Source organism: Melanerpes formicivorus, unplaced genomic scaffold (assembly GCF_026170545.1).
Source record: "Melanerpes formicivorus ecotype bairdi unplaced genomic scaffold, bMelFor1.0.p_v2 SCAF_9, whole genome shotgun sequence".
NCBI classification, from domain to species: domain Eukaryota; kingdom Metazoa; phylum Chordata; class Aves; order Piciformes; family Picidae; genus Melanerpes; species Melanerpes formicivorus.
Window position 1 is genome coordinate 3,460,717 of NW_027142361.1, and position 14,755 is coordinate 3,475,471.

General features: G+C 46.9%; 1 protein-coding gene across 12 annotated transcripts in view; it reads right to left on the reverse strand.

The window, feature by feature from the left end:
* The window catches only part of DST (dystonin), a 523,559-nt gene extending 509,074 nt beyond the window's left edge, over positions 1-14,485 (reverse strand). For all 12 annotated transcript variants that reach the window (XM_068142981.1, XM_068142971.1, XM_068142968.1 and 9 more), the window contains exons 1-2: positions 14,290-14,485; positions 13,806-13,867 (exon numbers count right to left, since the gene is read on the reverse strand). In XM_068142981.1, the coding sequence (XP_067999082.1) occupies positions 13,806-13,867; positions 14,290-14,470 (243 nt within the window). In that variant the 5' untranslated portion in view covers positions 14,471-14,485. The remainder of the gene's footprint in view (positions 1-13,805; positions 13,868-14,289) is intronic.
* Positions 14,486-14,755: the final 270 nt, after the last annotated feature.

The window sequence follows — 14,755 nt, forward strand, 5'->3', positions numbered from 1 at the left end:
TTTATAATAAACTGGTTATAAATTTCAGCAGTGAGTTCGTTTCTCACTATTTGGTGACCCCGACGTGATTATCCTGTCTGCAACAGCTGTCGGGACCCTTCAGAAGGGGGGGTGCCCCCGCCGATTTCGACAGCCCAGAAGGAGGACCCTGGAAGCCTCTCGGAACACGGGTAGATGATCCAGCCAATATTATAAGATAAAGGCAAGGGAAGGAGCTCCCAGAACTAGCCTGTAATTCTAGTTCACAAAGACCGGGGCAAGAAAAGGACTGTAAGTATTGTCCAGTTGGGCGGGTATTGAGGTCAGTGAGAGTGTGTGCGTGCGTGAGACGTGGGCTGGACAGTCCGGATCCACGAAGTGGGTGCAGAGTCCTTATAACTGTGTTTCCAAGCTCCCGCGAGGGACTTGGCCAGTGAAGGGATGAAGCAGTTGGTGATGGAAAGCGTGGACCTCCCGAAATGGGGCAAGGGTCAGGTGTAGACCAGCCCCGGGAAACATGGGAGCAACAAGGGTACCCAAGAATATACCCCCGGACAGTCCTCTGGGGTTGCGCGTTGGAGGCATAATACGCAGGATAAGGATAAGGCAAAAAGGCAGATGGAGGAAGGGCCTAGCGAGAAAAGTAGATTGTGGGAATGTCGGGCATTTGAAACGAGAGTGCCCAAGGAGAAGAGAGATCTTAAGGGTTTTTTTTTAAGCTTAGTTGGATCGGCTCCGGGCGGGCCTGGAGCCGGGGCCATTAGGGTAGGGGCTGCGCGTAGAGCAGCCGGAGCTGCCAGGCCAGTGTCAGTGTTTGCACCAGCACCTGCGGTAGTGCGGCGGGCGGAGCAGGAGCTGTAGCGGGGAGAGCTGCAGTGGCTGAGCCGTGCCCACCAGGGACTGGTAAAGGATCAGGCCCAGGAGGTGGCCAGGCTCAGGTCGGAGAAGGAGGGTTATTGGTGTTGCCAAGGTTCCTAAAGGGGATGTAGAGAGCGAGTTTTATGTTAAATTGATCTCAGGAGAAGGGACAATTGGGGTTGGAAGGAGGATTGTGTCTCTTCAAACCCCAAGGCAAGGATTGTTTGGATTGTGGATAGTAATTTTTTTACTGCAAGAATTGGTGGGTGTGATGTATGGAGTAATAGTTCGTGTCAATCAGGATGCATAGGAGCCAGGCCGTTCGGTGAGTTTTGCTTGGGCAGGGGTCCTGGCTACGGGGTCCCGGAATTTCACTGTGGGTGAGGATTCCAGGATTCTGGGTGGTAGTCAGGTGATCTTCACAGCCCTGGAGAATTTGGGCTGTGAAGGGGCAGCGTTGTTTCTACGGTCTAGGGGCTGTGGAGACTGGTCGTCTGTAGGGATCGGGCTACCAGCGCTGCATCCCGGTTTTCAGCATCCCGGTGTTGAGGGGCCCGGTTTCGGGGTTTTGGTATCCTGCGGTCCGGTTTCTGGAGGGGCCTGGGCCGTGGGGGCCCGTGTCGCGGTGGCGGTCGCGGGTTTGATGTCCTGGTTTCCGGGGTTCCGGCAGTGGGGGACCCGGGTTCAGGAATTTTTCATATCCTGCGGTCGGTTCCTTAGGGGGACTTGAACCGTGGGGGCCCATGGTGCGGTCACGCTCGCGGGTCTGACGTCCTGGTTTCCGGGGTTCCGGCGGTGGGGGACCCGGTTTCAGGAGTTTTTCGTATCCTGCGGTCGGTTCCTTAGTGGGGCTCGAACTGTGGGGGCCCGTGGCGCGGTCAGGCTCGCGGGTCTGAAGTCCCGGTTTTTAGGGGGGGACCTCGGTTTGAGGGACCTGCTTCGGGAAGGGTTTTTTTCCGTGGTTTCAGGTTTCCGCAGGAGGGCAGGGACCTGGGCTACGGCGGGTGAGGTTTTTTTTGCGGTTTGACTTTGCAGGGGATCGGCACAGTGAGGGGGGGGTCGGTCGTTCGCAGGGAGCGGGCTAGTGGCTCGGGGATGGCGCTTCAACTGCCGCCGCTCGGTTTTGACCCCCGGGCAGTGATAAGTGATCAGGAGAATGGGACAAAAGCAAGTCATCAGAACTCCCTCCCATTCCCATCTCAGAGAGCGCCTTAGGGATCATATTATAGTATTGGGATGATGAGTTGAGAAAAGGGAAATCAAAGAAAAAAATGGTTTATCTTTTGATGATTGGATTTGCCAAGCTTTGAAAAATGTTTTAGTAGGGAAGAAACTGAATATGCTGCTGTTTGGATTAGGGCTTCACGCCCTACTCCTGTTCCCATATTTAAGGACAAAGACAAGGAAAAGGCAGACAGGATGGTGTGAGAATATGGGAGAGGTAAAATCAGAGTGGGGGGGCCACCAAGAAATCAGAAGTGGCCTAATCAAGATCCTCAGTGGGACCATCAACGGCTTCAAGGGAGACAGAACATGGGAGGTAATACAAGGAATTAAAGAAGCTGTGCCCAGAAATTTTTATAAAGCCTATAGTGAGCATCAGAGGAAGCTGCCTATGGAGTGGATGGTAAGATTAAAGAGAAGTTTGCAGCTCTAATCTGGAATAGATCCCAGTTCTGCAGCTGGGGTGATACTTCTCAGGATGCAGTTTGAGGCAAAACCATGGGCAGATATTGGAAATTGGAAAAGATCGAGGATTGGCAAGACAGAGGTTTAGAGGAATTACTACGTGAAGCTCAGAAGGTGTTTGTAAGGAGGGATGAAGAGAAACAGAAGGCAAAAGCTAGAATGTTGGTAACTGCTGTAAGGGTACTGGTGATTATGGATAGAGAGGAAAAAAAAAAGAGGTAAAAGTCTTATATGATAAATTAGCCCTCAATAGTAATATTAAATGGAGTCCAGAAGATGACATCTATATGGGGTGTTGACCCAGGACTGGACTGGAAGTAAAAATCCTGTAGGGCATTGTTCCAGGTTATTAGATTCTGTAAGTAGGTGAGGGCCAATTTGCTTATCAGCGGCCTCTATTAATAGAGGAGGCCCAGAAAGCGGCTTTTTGTTTTGTTCTGGTCTCAGATCCCACCTTTGGGATTCCTGATGTATATGGGATTGAAGCTGGGGGTAAAGGGTTAATAACAACTGGGAAAGGAGAGTCACTAATTTCCCCCTGGGAAGGATCTTTTCTTGGTTTTGTTAACAACAGATCCAGCTGGCCGTACTGCAAAACAAGGGTGGACACATGCTTCGTGAGTAAAAGGACCACTTCAGGAACACCTCAGTCTGAAGGCTCTGGAACTAGTGAGACAAACCCACCTTTTGAAACACCTGATATTGTGTGACATCGAATCTGCATTGCAAGAAAATACCAAGGATTTCATTCTGTGTATAAAAGATCCTGGGGTGGCCCTTTACATCAGGAAGGCACTAGATGCCATTGAGATGGAGACTAGGGACGATCGGGTTGAATGCTTGTGGATAAGAATTAGAGGGAAGACCAGCAGGGCAGACACCCTGGTTGGAGTCTGTTATAGACCACCCAACCAGGAGGAAGATGTTGACGAAGCATTCTATAGGCAGCTTAGGGCTGTCTCAAGATCTCTGGACCTTGTTCTCATGGGCGACTTCAACCTGCCTGACATCTGCTGGGAACTCAACACGGCAGAGAGGAGACAGTCTAGAAGGTTTTTAGAATGCATGGAGGACAGCTTCTTATCCCAGGTGCTGCGAGAGCCTACCAGGGGCAAGGCTATGCTTGACCTCCTCTTCACCAACAGGGAAGGGCTGGTGGGCGATGTGGTGGTTGGAGGGTGTTTGGGGTCCAGTGACCACGAGATAATTGAATTCTCGGTTTTTGGTCAAGTCAAGAGGGGCGGCAAGAAGACCTCCACTCTGGACTTCCGGAGGGCAGACTTTGGGTTACTCAAGGAACTAATTCAGAGGGTTCCTTGGGATAAAGCCCTTAAAAACAAAGGGGTCCAGGAGAGCTGGACCTACTTCAATGAAGAATTGTTGAAGGCTCAGGGACAGGCTGTGCCAATGTGCCAGAAGATGAGCCGCCGGGGCAGACGGCCAGCCTGGATGGTTCATGAACTTTTAATGGAACTGAGGGAAAAAAAGAGGGTGTATCACCTTTGGAAGTGAGGGGAGGCAACCCACAGAATGTTTAAGGATGTTGCTAGGTGTTGTAGGAAGAGAATTAGGGAGGCAAAAGCACACTTGGAGCTTAAACTGGCCTCTACTGTGAAGGACAACAAAAAGTCCTTCTATAAATACATTAATAGTAAGAGGAAGGGGAAGGAAAACCTCCACTCCTTGGTGGATACGGAGGGGAACATTGTAACCAAGGATAAGGAAAAGGCAGAGATACTTAACACCTTCTTTGCCTCAATTTTTACTAGAAGGACAGAACGTCTTCCTGATAGCTGGCCTGCAGAGCTAGCAGAAGGAGCCAGGGAGCTGCACAGTTTCCCTATGTTCCATGAGGCGGTGGTTGGAACTCTCCTTAGCAGCTTGGATCCCCACAAGTCCATGGGACCAGATGGGATTCATCCTAGGGTGCTGAGAGAGCTGGCAGATGAGCTGGCCAAGCCACTCTCCATAATTTTCCAGCAGTCCTGGCTCACTGGTGAGGTCCCAGAGGACTGGAAGCTGGCCAATGTGGTGCCCATCCATAAGAAGGGCCGGTTGGATGAGCCAGGGAATTACCGGCCTGTCAGCCTGACCTCAGTGCCAGGCAAGATCATGGAACAGGTCATCCTGAGTTCAATAACACAACACTTACAGGATGGCCAAGGGATCAGGCCTAGCCAGCATGGATTTAGGAAGGGCAGGTCCTGCCTGACCAACCTGATCTCCTTCTATGATCAGGTGACCCGCCTGGTGGATGTGGGGAGGCCTGTTGATGTAGTCTACCTGGACCTCAGCAAGGCCTTTGACACCGTCCCCCATAGCAAACTGCTGGCCAAGCTGTCAGCCCATGGCTTGGACGGGAGCACACTGCGATGGGTTAGGAACTGGCTGGAGGGCCGAGCCCAGAGAGTGGTGGTGAATGGTGCCACATCCAGCTGGCAGCCAGTCACTAGTGGTGTGCCCCAAGGATCAGTGCTGGGCCCTGTGCTCTTTAACATCTTTATTGATGATCTGGATGAGGGCATTGAGTCCATCATCAGTAAATTTGCTGACGACACCAAGCTGGGGGCAAGAGTTGATCTGCTGGAGGGTAGAGAGGCTTTGCAGAGAGACCTCGACAGGCTGGACAGATGGGCAGAATCCAACGGCATGAGATTTAACACATCCAAATGCCGGGTTCTGCACATTGGCCACAACAACCCCATGCAGTGCTACAGGCTGGGGTCAGAGTGGCTAGAGAGCAGCCAGGCAGAGAGGGACCTGGGGGTGCTGGTTGATGGTAGGATGAACATGAGCCTGCAGTGTGCCCAGGCAGCCAAGAAGGCCAATGGCATCCTGGCCTGCATCAGGAACAGTGTGGCCAGCAGGAGCAGGGAGGTCATTCTGCCCCTGTACACTGCACTGGTTAGGCCACACCTCGAGTACTGTGTCCAGTTCTGGGCCCCTCAGTTTAGGAAGGATGTTGACTTGCTGGAACGAGTCCAGAGAAGAGCAACAAAGTTGGTGAGGGGTTTGGAACACAAGCCCTATGAGGAGAGGCTGAGGGAGCTGGGGCTGCTTAGCCTGGAGAAGAGGAGACTCAGGGGTGACCTTATCACTCTCTACAACTACCTGAAGGGAGGTTGTAGACAGGCTGATGATGGTCTCTTCTCCCAGGCACCCAGTACCAGAACAAGAGGACACAGTCTCAGGCTGCACCAGGGGAGGTTCAGGTTGGATGTTAGGAAGAAGTTCTATACAGAAAGAGTGATTGCCCATTGGAATGGGTTGCCTGGGGAGGTGGTTGAGTCGCCGTCGTTGAGGGTGTTCAGAAGGAGACTTGATGGGGTGCTTGGTGCCATGGGTTAGCTGTTTGGGTGGGTTGGATTGGTTGATGGGTTGGACACGATGATCTTGAAGGTCTCTTCCAACCTGGTTTGGTTTATTCTGATAAAGTTTATTCTAATGTCATTGGGGATGGGTAAAGTGTAATAGTAATGGTAAACTGGTTATTTAGAAAAGTGATGGTAATTTTTTCTGCTGCACTATAATGATGTGCTGAGAGTGTGTGTGGTTATAAATGTATGCTGATGTAGTTATGTAATTAGGTTTCCTGTGGGTTCAAAAACTTTAACTTCTTGATTATCAAATGTAAATTGGCTTGTTGGAACAATTGTAACATTGATCTGTGTCCAGTTCTGGGCCCCTCAGTTTAGGAAGGATGTTGACTTGCTGGAGCGAGTCCAGAGAAGGGCAACGAAGTTAGTGAGGGGCTTGGAACACAAGCCCTATGAAGAGAGACTGAGGGAGCTGGGGCTGCTTAGCCTGGAGAGGAGGAGACTCAGGGGTGACCTTATTGCTCTCTACAACTACCTGAAGGGAGGTTGTAAACAGGCAGAGGTTGGTCTCTTCTCCCAGGCAGCCAGCACCAGAACAAGAGGACACAGTCTCAGGCTGCGCCAGGGGAAGTTCAGGCTGGAGGTCAGGAGGAAGTTTTACACGGAGAGAGTGATTGCCCATTGGAATGGGCTGCCTGGGGAGGTGGTGGAGTCGCCGTCACTGGAGGTGTTCAGGAGGAGACTTGACAGGGTGCTTGGTTACATGGGTTAGTTGATTGGGTGGTGTTGGGTGATAGGTTGGACGCGATGATCTTGAAGGTCTCTTCCAACCTGGTTTATTCTATTCTATTCTATTCTATTCTATCTATGTGGTTATCATTTGAAGTGATTATGACAGAGGATTCATCTATGTTCTGTGTGTTAAAGTACCAAAAACTGTGTTCAGCTAGTGGGACCACAGAGACTGCAATACAGACAGCCAACATGCAGCCAGAGTTAAAGGACTGGTGGATCCATCCATTGAATGGACCGTGGTACCCCAAATGGAGGATGAGTTCCAGTATCAGAATAGGAGTGGTAATGGTCCTTGCCTGAAAACATCACAAACTAGAAACAGGTTGGGGTTCGAAATTGGTACAACCTCCCTGGACAAGGGAAGGAGACATGGTCTGCGCAGAGCACTGGTGGGGATTGTAGGAGGCAAGACCGGGTAGACCTCTGTAATTGCCACGAAGAAGATCTAGAACCATGGCTGTGGGTAGCAACCCCATAGGCCATGTGAGTGGAGTTGCAAGTCAAACCGGACTCCTAATTCCCAGGATTAACCACTCGGAAGGAGAAAGTTGTCACCCATATATTGGTATGTACCGTAGCCACTCACTGTGTATGGTACCTATTAAAGTAAAAGAGGAAATATTTTCAGGCAAGAAACATCAGTTGTTATCCCATTCCCTTTACTAGGAAGTTGAAATTGGGAATCCTTTTGCTTGTTGTAGAATTGTTGCTAAGTTAGGTTATTATGGCTCAAGCCAAATGTAGTAGAAAGAAGGCGAGGGATTGTGAGGAACTGGTTATAATATTTGGCTTTCACAAGGGGAAATACTGGGGACCGTGGGGCTCGATCGTTGGCCTGGATCGTTGGCCTGGATCGTTGGGCTCATGGTCTGTATTGTGTGGGGTATTGGGAGAGAAAGGAGAGGCGCCAACATGTCTAAAGACTGGCCAGGTCAAAAGTGCAGGTTTTGTCTCAGTCCTGATGGGTCCTGATGGAGAGGGGTGGGAGCGTGTTGGGGAATATATGAATATGCATGTTTTAATATATGAATATGTATGTTTGCCGTCTATATAAGTTCACCTCGTGTTGTTTGGGTGCGCCTCTAGCAAACTTGCTATGTGCCCAGCGCTGTGTTGCCTTTATTTTATAATAAACTGGTTATAAATTTTCAGCAGTGAGTTCGTTTCTCACAATTCTAAGCACAAATATAGGCTGCATCTAAAATGGATGGAGAGCAGGACTTGGGGATGCTGGTTGGTATGAGCCAGCACTGTGGGCTTGCAGCCCTGAAGGCCAGCCCAATCCTGGGATGCATCAAAAGCAGCATGGTGAGCAGATCAAGGGAGGGGGTTCTTGCCCTCCACTCTGCTCTTGTGAGACCCCATCTGCAGTACTGTGTCCAGCTATGGAGCCTCCAACACAGGAAAGACATGGAACTGTTACAGTGGCTCCAGAGGAGGGCCGTGAAGACAATCAGAAGGCTGAAACAACTCTCCCATGAAGACAGGCTGAGAGAGTTGGGGTTGCTCAGTGGGAAGATTAGAAGGCTCCAGGGTCACCTTAGAGCAGTCTTCCAGTATTTGAAGGGGACCTACAGGATAGCTGGAGAGGAAATTTTTACAGTGGCATGCATTTATAGGACAAAGTTAAATGGCTTCAAACTGGAAGAAGATAGATTGAGATTAGATACTGGGAAGAAATTCTTCACCATGAGGGGGGTGAGGCACTGGAACTGTTTGCCCAGAGAAGTTGTGAAGGCTCTAGCCCTGAAAATGTTCAAAGCCTGGCTGGATGGGGCCTTGAGCAGTTTGGTCCAGTAAGAGGCATCCCTGCCCATGGAAGGAGGGTTGGAACTAGATGATCTTTAAAGTCCCTCTAATCCAAACCATTCTATGATTCAGGTATGTGCACCCCACAACTATGACCTCAGCAATTTTAACTCATAGTTTTAGCCCAAGTGTACTTTTGGCTAAAAAAAAAAACCAGCAGCTAAAAGTTTCCATTTCTGTACATGTGTACCATGTGGCTGCTAATGGATGGTAACAAGCCATGCTCCATCTGGATCCCCTTGAAACCATGGCTCTGCTTGCTCAGAAGCAGCTGCTTGTGTGCACCAGGAATGTGCATTCTAACTGTCATACAACACAACTGAAGCCGCAACCTCATCTAAAACACACATTTCACAAGATAGGGGCAGATACGGAGAAGCCTGAATATGTTAATGCTTCCATGACAGGGGTTGTTGCTATTGCAACCAGGGAACTGCCATATGTTTTGTGATACAGTTGTCCAACAGGCTGCTTCTGAGCACAGACTAATGCTTGCTAGGCTATCTAAAGGCAGTACTGTAGTCAGTAAAGCTGACAAATAGTGATGGGCAGATGACATAGAGTAAGCAGAATCTTAGTGGTACCTAGTTTGCCATGCAACAGTTCAGTGTGACATACTCCACATTACTGGACATGTAATGAAAAACTGATAGAAAGATTTGTCCTTACACAGTGTAACCTGTATTTATAGCTTTGCACCCATTCCTGTACAGAAGTGCTTTCATGCATCTAATAATTTATTTTCATCTGTGATTTATTTTCCCTTGAACGTCTTCCTTAACCCTTAGATGGCTAATGGAAAAACAGTTTAAACATCCTGGGGAAAAAGGATGCCAAACACAAAGGTAAAATATTCTCAGGCTGATTGAGCTCCACAAAGACAGAGAGACATCCTTTGAATAGGTGAATTAATGTATTTTTCTAGCTAGTCCTGTACATTTGTGTTGCTCCTTAAATGCACTCCCTCCAATCAAACAGAAGACTCAAATTTAGCTTGGAGGGTCTAACTGATTTCTCTTTTCACTGGAGCTGCACATATCTGGAGCAGTTCATAAATAACTGCAATGCTTGGAATGAATTATGCTGCAACTCTTCACAGACTATTCACTGTTGTTTTGTAAGATCTCTAGAATTGTATTTTTAGGCAACTGTCTCACAAGCAGCCTCAGAAGGGGGACAATTATGGCAAAGGTATGCTTAGGAATAAATTTATGAACACTTTTTCTGGGCATCAATTGTTGGCAAAGTCAACAAAAGCATTTACCAGAGATTGTTGTACTATAGTTTTGCATCTGTTGTACCATAATGGATGATTTAGCAAATTCGTTTGCTCTTGAAAATTGTCATCAGTCATGGCTGACCTATTTCACTACCAGTCTTGTCACAACAATAGACTGAATATATGTAACCTTGTAGTGATTGTTCAGAAGAAAGGCTAAGAAGAAAATGTGTGGACTGCAAAATTTGAACAACCAAATGTTATTATTTTGCTGCAGCTGTGGTCTCCCTTTGCTGCTAGCCTTCCCAGAGTCTCTTTATAATGTGTGAACTCCAGTTTGCCTTACTGTATCTAGTCTTTCCAGACATGCACCAGTGTTATGTGAAGTCATACTTTACAATGGATTGTAAAACTCCTATGGATTTACTTCCTAATAGGTCTATACCTGTCTCAGTGGAAGCATTCACAGGAAACTTGCCCAAAACATGAGTCAAAATTAAATAAATACAAAGGGATCCACACTGCTCATGACTACCCACTGACACTGATACCTTCAGATCCTGAGATCATACTCTTTCTAGTTTAAAAGGTAATATAAAGGAAAACTGTAAGATCTAGAAAATATTTCAGGCAAAAGACTTATAAATCTAGTGTTTTTATTTCCCCAGTAACACAAAAAATATCAACTACTGGTTTAGCAATTAGCACAAATATCCCTTCACAATCACATGAAAACCATAAAGATCCTGAATGAGAACCTTCAACAGTTCTTACCCCCAAACCAAACTATTTTAAGAATTATACCATTTGGATTAATTCCTTCCAGCACAAGGGCTAGAAGCTTACTTCCTTTTTAACTGAATGTTAAGAATCTCACATAATCCCATGACTCCAGAGGCTTCAACAATAAGGGAAAGTAATTCAGAAATAAATTTGAATCACATGAAATGGCGACACCAATACATTAATAATGCCTTTAAATTGTGAAGTACAGATGACATTCAAACCTCCTTATACAGTGCAAGATGATGAACATTTAAATATATCAAGCCCATGCCCTCCAAATACTCAGAGAAAATTCTGGTGTTACCTGAAAAAGCAGATTTCTATAGAGAGCACAAGAAGAATTAAGTCAACGGATCACGGATAACATTAAGTTTTGAATATAGAGGGAATAATGATAATAAAAAAAATAAAACCAACAAAAGATCATGGTGCCTAGTTTGGTATAACTCTCGCTGAGTTGTATTGCTGTTTCAGTGTTGTTTTGGATGAGCACAGACATTTCATTCCACAACTGATTTTCAGACTAAAGAAAGGAGAGAGTAGTGCAAATAGCTACATCCAAGTCTGATTTGTCATGTAAGCAATGAATATTTCTCTTGGAAATTTACTTGTTTTCTTGTCACAGCCATGGCATATTTAGGTCTCCCTCAGATTAGAAATATTAACTCTTCTGGATGTGACTCCTATGTGACTTCATGGAGTATCTCTAGCACCTGGGGAGTGGCAGAATATTAAGAGCAATTATAGTAATAATAAACTTACAGGACTGCAATAAAAAGTAATTAAAAAAACTGGCCTGGTAAACTTCAGATGGTAGTAAAGAAATGTTAGTGGGGGTGCAGAGACACACCTGTGTTATCACAGGAAATTCACATCTTGCTGGTTATTTTTTCTGTTATGAAGCAGCTGTAACAAAGACAGGTTTTAAACTACTCTCTGTCTGTAATGAGTTATGCAAATTTACCTCCTTTTGAGGCAGGGAATCAAGTGTTTAAGTTCATTCTGCAATAAGTAATACCTGCACAGACTCTCACTGTATAACAATGACGCATGTTTTAGAGACATTCAAAATCAAGACCCAAAACCAGACAATTTGTGGATTCAATTCAACAGTGGCATATAAAATTCAGAACAGAACAGCTGATTAAGGATCACAAATACATTTTCCAACTTAGTATTTACCCTCCCATAGTATGGTCTCTTTATTTTTTAATGTGAGGCTTGAATACTAAAGGGAAGGGATCAGTCTTCACTGATGTGGACACTGATATGGACAATGTAGGCACATACCATTAGAGCTGTAGCTCTGGTGAAGAAATTCAACGTAAATTTGCTGCACATCTATTTCCCTGAGTATAAGGCTTTCCTGGCAGGCAGCCAATCCTGCAGGAATTGCCAGACATTCCATAGATAGGGCAATTATCATTCTCTGAGCACTGCCACTAGACCACCTGCACATTCATGTGTGATCTAAGCCAGATTTGAACCCAGCTCTCAGGAGACTAATGCCAACCCACTGCTATTTACTATCAACCTATTTGTCATTATCATTTTTTATTGTTAAGAAACACCATTTATAACTTAGTGAAAAGCTAACAGATGGACCTTATGCTGTCAAACTTGGAATTCATTTGGGGTGGGATGATGCAAAGCCCATAGTTTCACGTTATCATACACTGCTTTGCTTTCATCACCATCTTATTGGAGTTGGAATGGCATAACATTTTTGTGCTGATATAGGATGAGAATGTCAAATTCTGATTCCAATAATGCTACCAATAGTTTCACAGGACTATGACTGTAATCTGTTATTGATCAATTCAATTAGATTCATTAAAATACGCTTTTACTTGAAAAGAAAAAGAAAAATAAAAATTTAATGATGTCAAATGAGTCATCGTTTTCTCTTAAGAATCAGAAGTCTATCATGGAATAACAAAGGGGAAACCAGCTCCATCACCTACTTCAAAAGGTGGTTCAGACTTAGCTATGGTGCTGGTCTGTCTAAACAAAATGTAGAACATTGTGAAAGAATACAACAGTTGTTACTGGTTTACTCTAGAATGCTTCACTAAATGGAAATAGCTAGGAAATATTTGAAATGCATCTACTTCTAACTGGGTACACATAACCACTGTCTAAAGTAATAACAATAGATTAATTACTTTGCAAATGTCCCTTTTAAGTCACTATACAGAACCACACATACTTCAGAAGGACATAACACTTTATATTTTATGTCTACCCAAACTTAAGAGTGAGAGAATGTCACACGGAAACCAAGGATTTCATATTGAGGAATTAAATAATGAAAATATCTTTTGACTTATGTAGGGACATGTTTGTTCTGCACCACTGTTCAGTCAACAACAAAACCAGGTTTTCTGTGGTTTAAAGACAGGACATGCCTTATGTCATCATCTTTTCATGACAGTGTGTACACATCTCAAAACAGTTATGAGTTAAAACTGATTGTCAATATCCCAGCCACACTTGATAAAACCTGGCTCCTCCTGATTAATTTTCTCAGCCCCAACTGGATTAAGGACAAATGACAATAATTTAAAATAAAAGATCATTTTAGTGCAAAAGTCCCTCTCAAGGCTTCCAGAATAATAGGCAATGCCATGAAGATATGCCTGAAATCAACAACAGAAACCAGGCGAAAGAAATACCTAGACAGGAGCTCTACAGGGCAGCATGGAAACAAAGCAGATACTGAAACAAACACTATTTTCCGTATCTCCCCAGCAATTGTGCTCCTCATTCAGAACCCCCAAGAAGTGACTGGGGTTTGTGTTACACTTTTAGCACTGGCGTGTCAGAGTTTTGATTTCCCAGCCCTACGGGACTCTGTTTTAGAGTCAAAAAATGAAGCACTTGCCAAGCAGGTTTGTAGTCTGGATCCTTCTGGGATCCCCCGCGGCACTGTTCGAGCCAAGCGGGCAACTTCCCTGACAAGCAGCAAGGCGCAGGTGAGGGCTGGCAGCAAGGCAAGAGAGCAGAAGCTCTGCAGTCGCAAAGCCTCCCAGCTCTGCACCTATTTGCAGTGCAGTCAATAACTCGCTCAGGGTCGCTTTTTTGACAGAAGGAGGTCTGGCACATCCAGTAAGCACAGCTTTTCTTGAGGGATCCAATTGCTTTGGAAGTGACACCACTCAGAAGGCCGGTTCGGGTAACACGAATGAAGAGCTCACGTTTGGTGTGGAAAAAAAAAAAAAAAAAAAAAAAAAAACCAACAACAAACGAAAGAGGACATGATGTCTTTCATGCAAAATGAAAAGTTTGCAACGTGGTTTCATCAGCACAAGACCACGACAACACGTACATGGGTAAAGAGAACAACTTCTGACCTTGAAATTGCGTGCTAAATAAATTACTTCAGAGCGAAAGTGATGAGTTCTCATAACAGCATCTGGAAGGGAAGCAGAAAGACACACAGGCTCCACCTCAGCTTTTGCTCCGACGAACGGTTTTGTCAGATTCTCGCCCTTGGGCGCATTTTGCTGGACGGGCTCTGGGTCTTCCCGACGCAGCTGGCAGCTCCGCCCGGCATTTAAATTTCATTCATCGGGAAGAAGTTGAGCATAAAGTTCTGCGGCACTTGAGGCCACGGAGGTCTAGGGAGGGTTCCCCAGCCTCTCACTTCTCTCCCGCGGCCGAGATTTCACTAAGGGATGGGTGGAGACAAGACTGCCGCAGTCCTGGGCTCGGCATAAATGTTCTTTAAAGCCTTTGCCCGGCTAAACGGAGGCAGAGGGGCCCTCCGCCGGCAGACACCGCGGGATTGGCCCGGGGCACCCTCCCTACGCCCTCGGGGACCAGCGGCATCCTTACCTCGGCTCCTTGAGCGACCTGAAAAGACGGATTTGATGGGATGCCTGCTCTTCTGGAGCCTGCGATGACAGCAGCAGAAGAATAAAATCGTAGCGATGGCCCCCAGCAGCAGCAGGAGCAAGAAGAGGGCGCACTGGATGCTGTAAGGTCTCAGCAAGACCAGGAAAGCCGCGGCAATCATGGCTCAAGCGCCCGGCTGCTCGTGTGCGTGCGCGGGTCTGCGGCGAGCGGCCGAGCAGCGCCGGGCAGCCTCTCCCCCCGGCAGCGGGGCGGGCATCGCCGCCGGCACCGCGCTGCTGGAGCCGGCAGCCTGACGGGAGGCGGCGGCGCAGGGGAGGAGGAGAAGGAGGAGGAGCAGGATGAAATTCAGGCCGTGACTCAGCAGCTGCCGCGGCGGGGCTTCCCCCCTCCGCCCCCCCTGCGGCAGAGGGGAGCGCGGAGTGCGGCGGGCTCAGCGCCCGCGGGC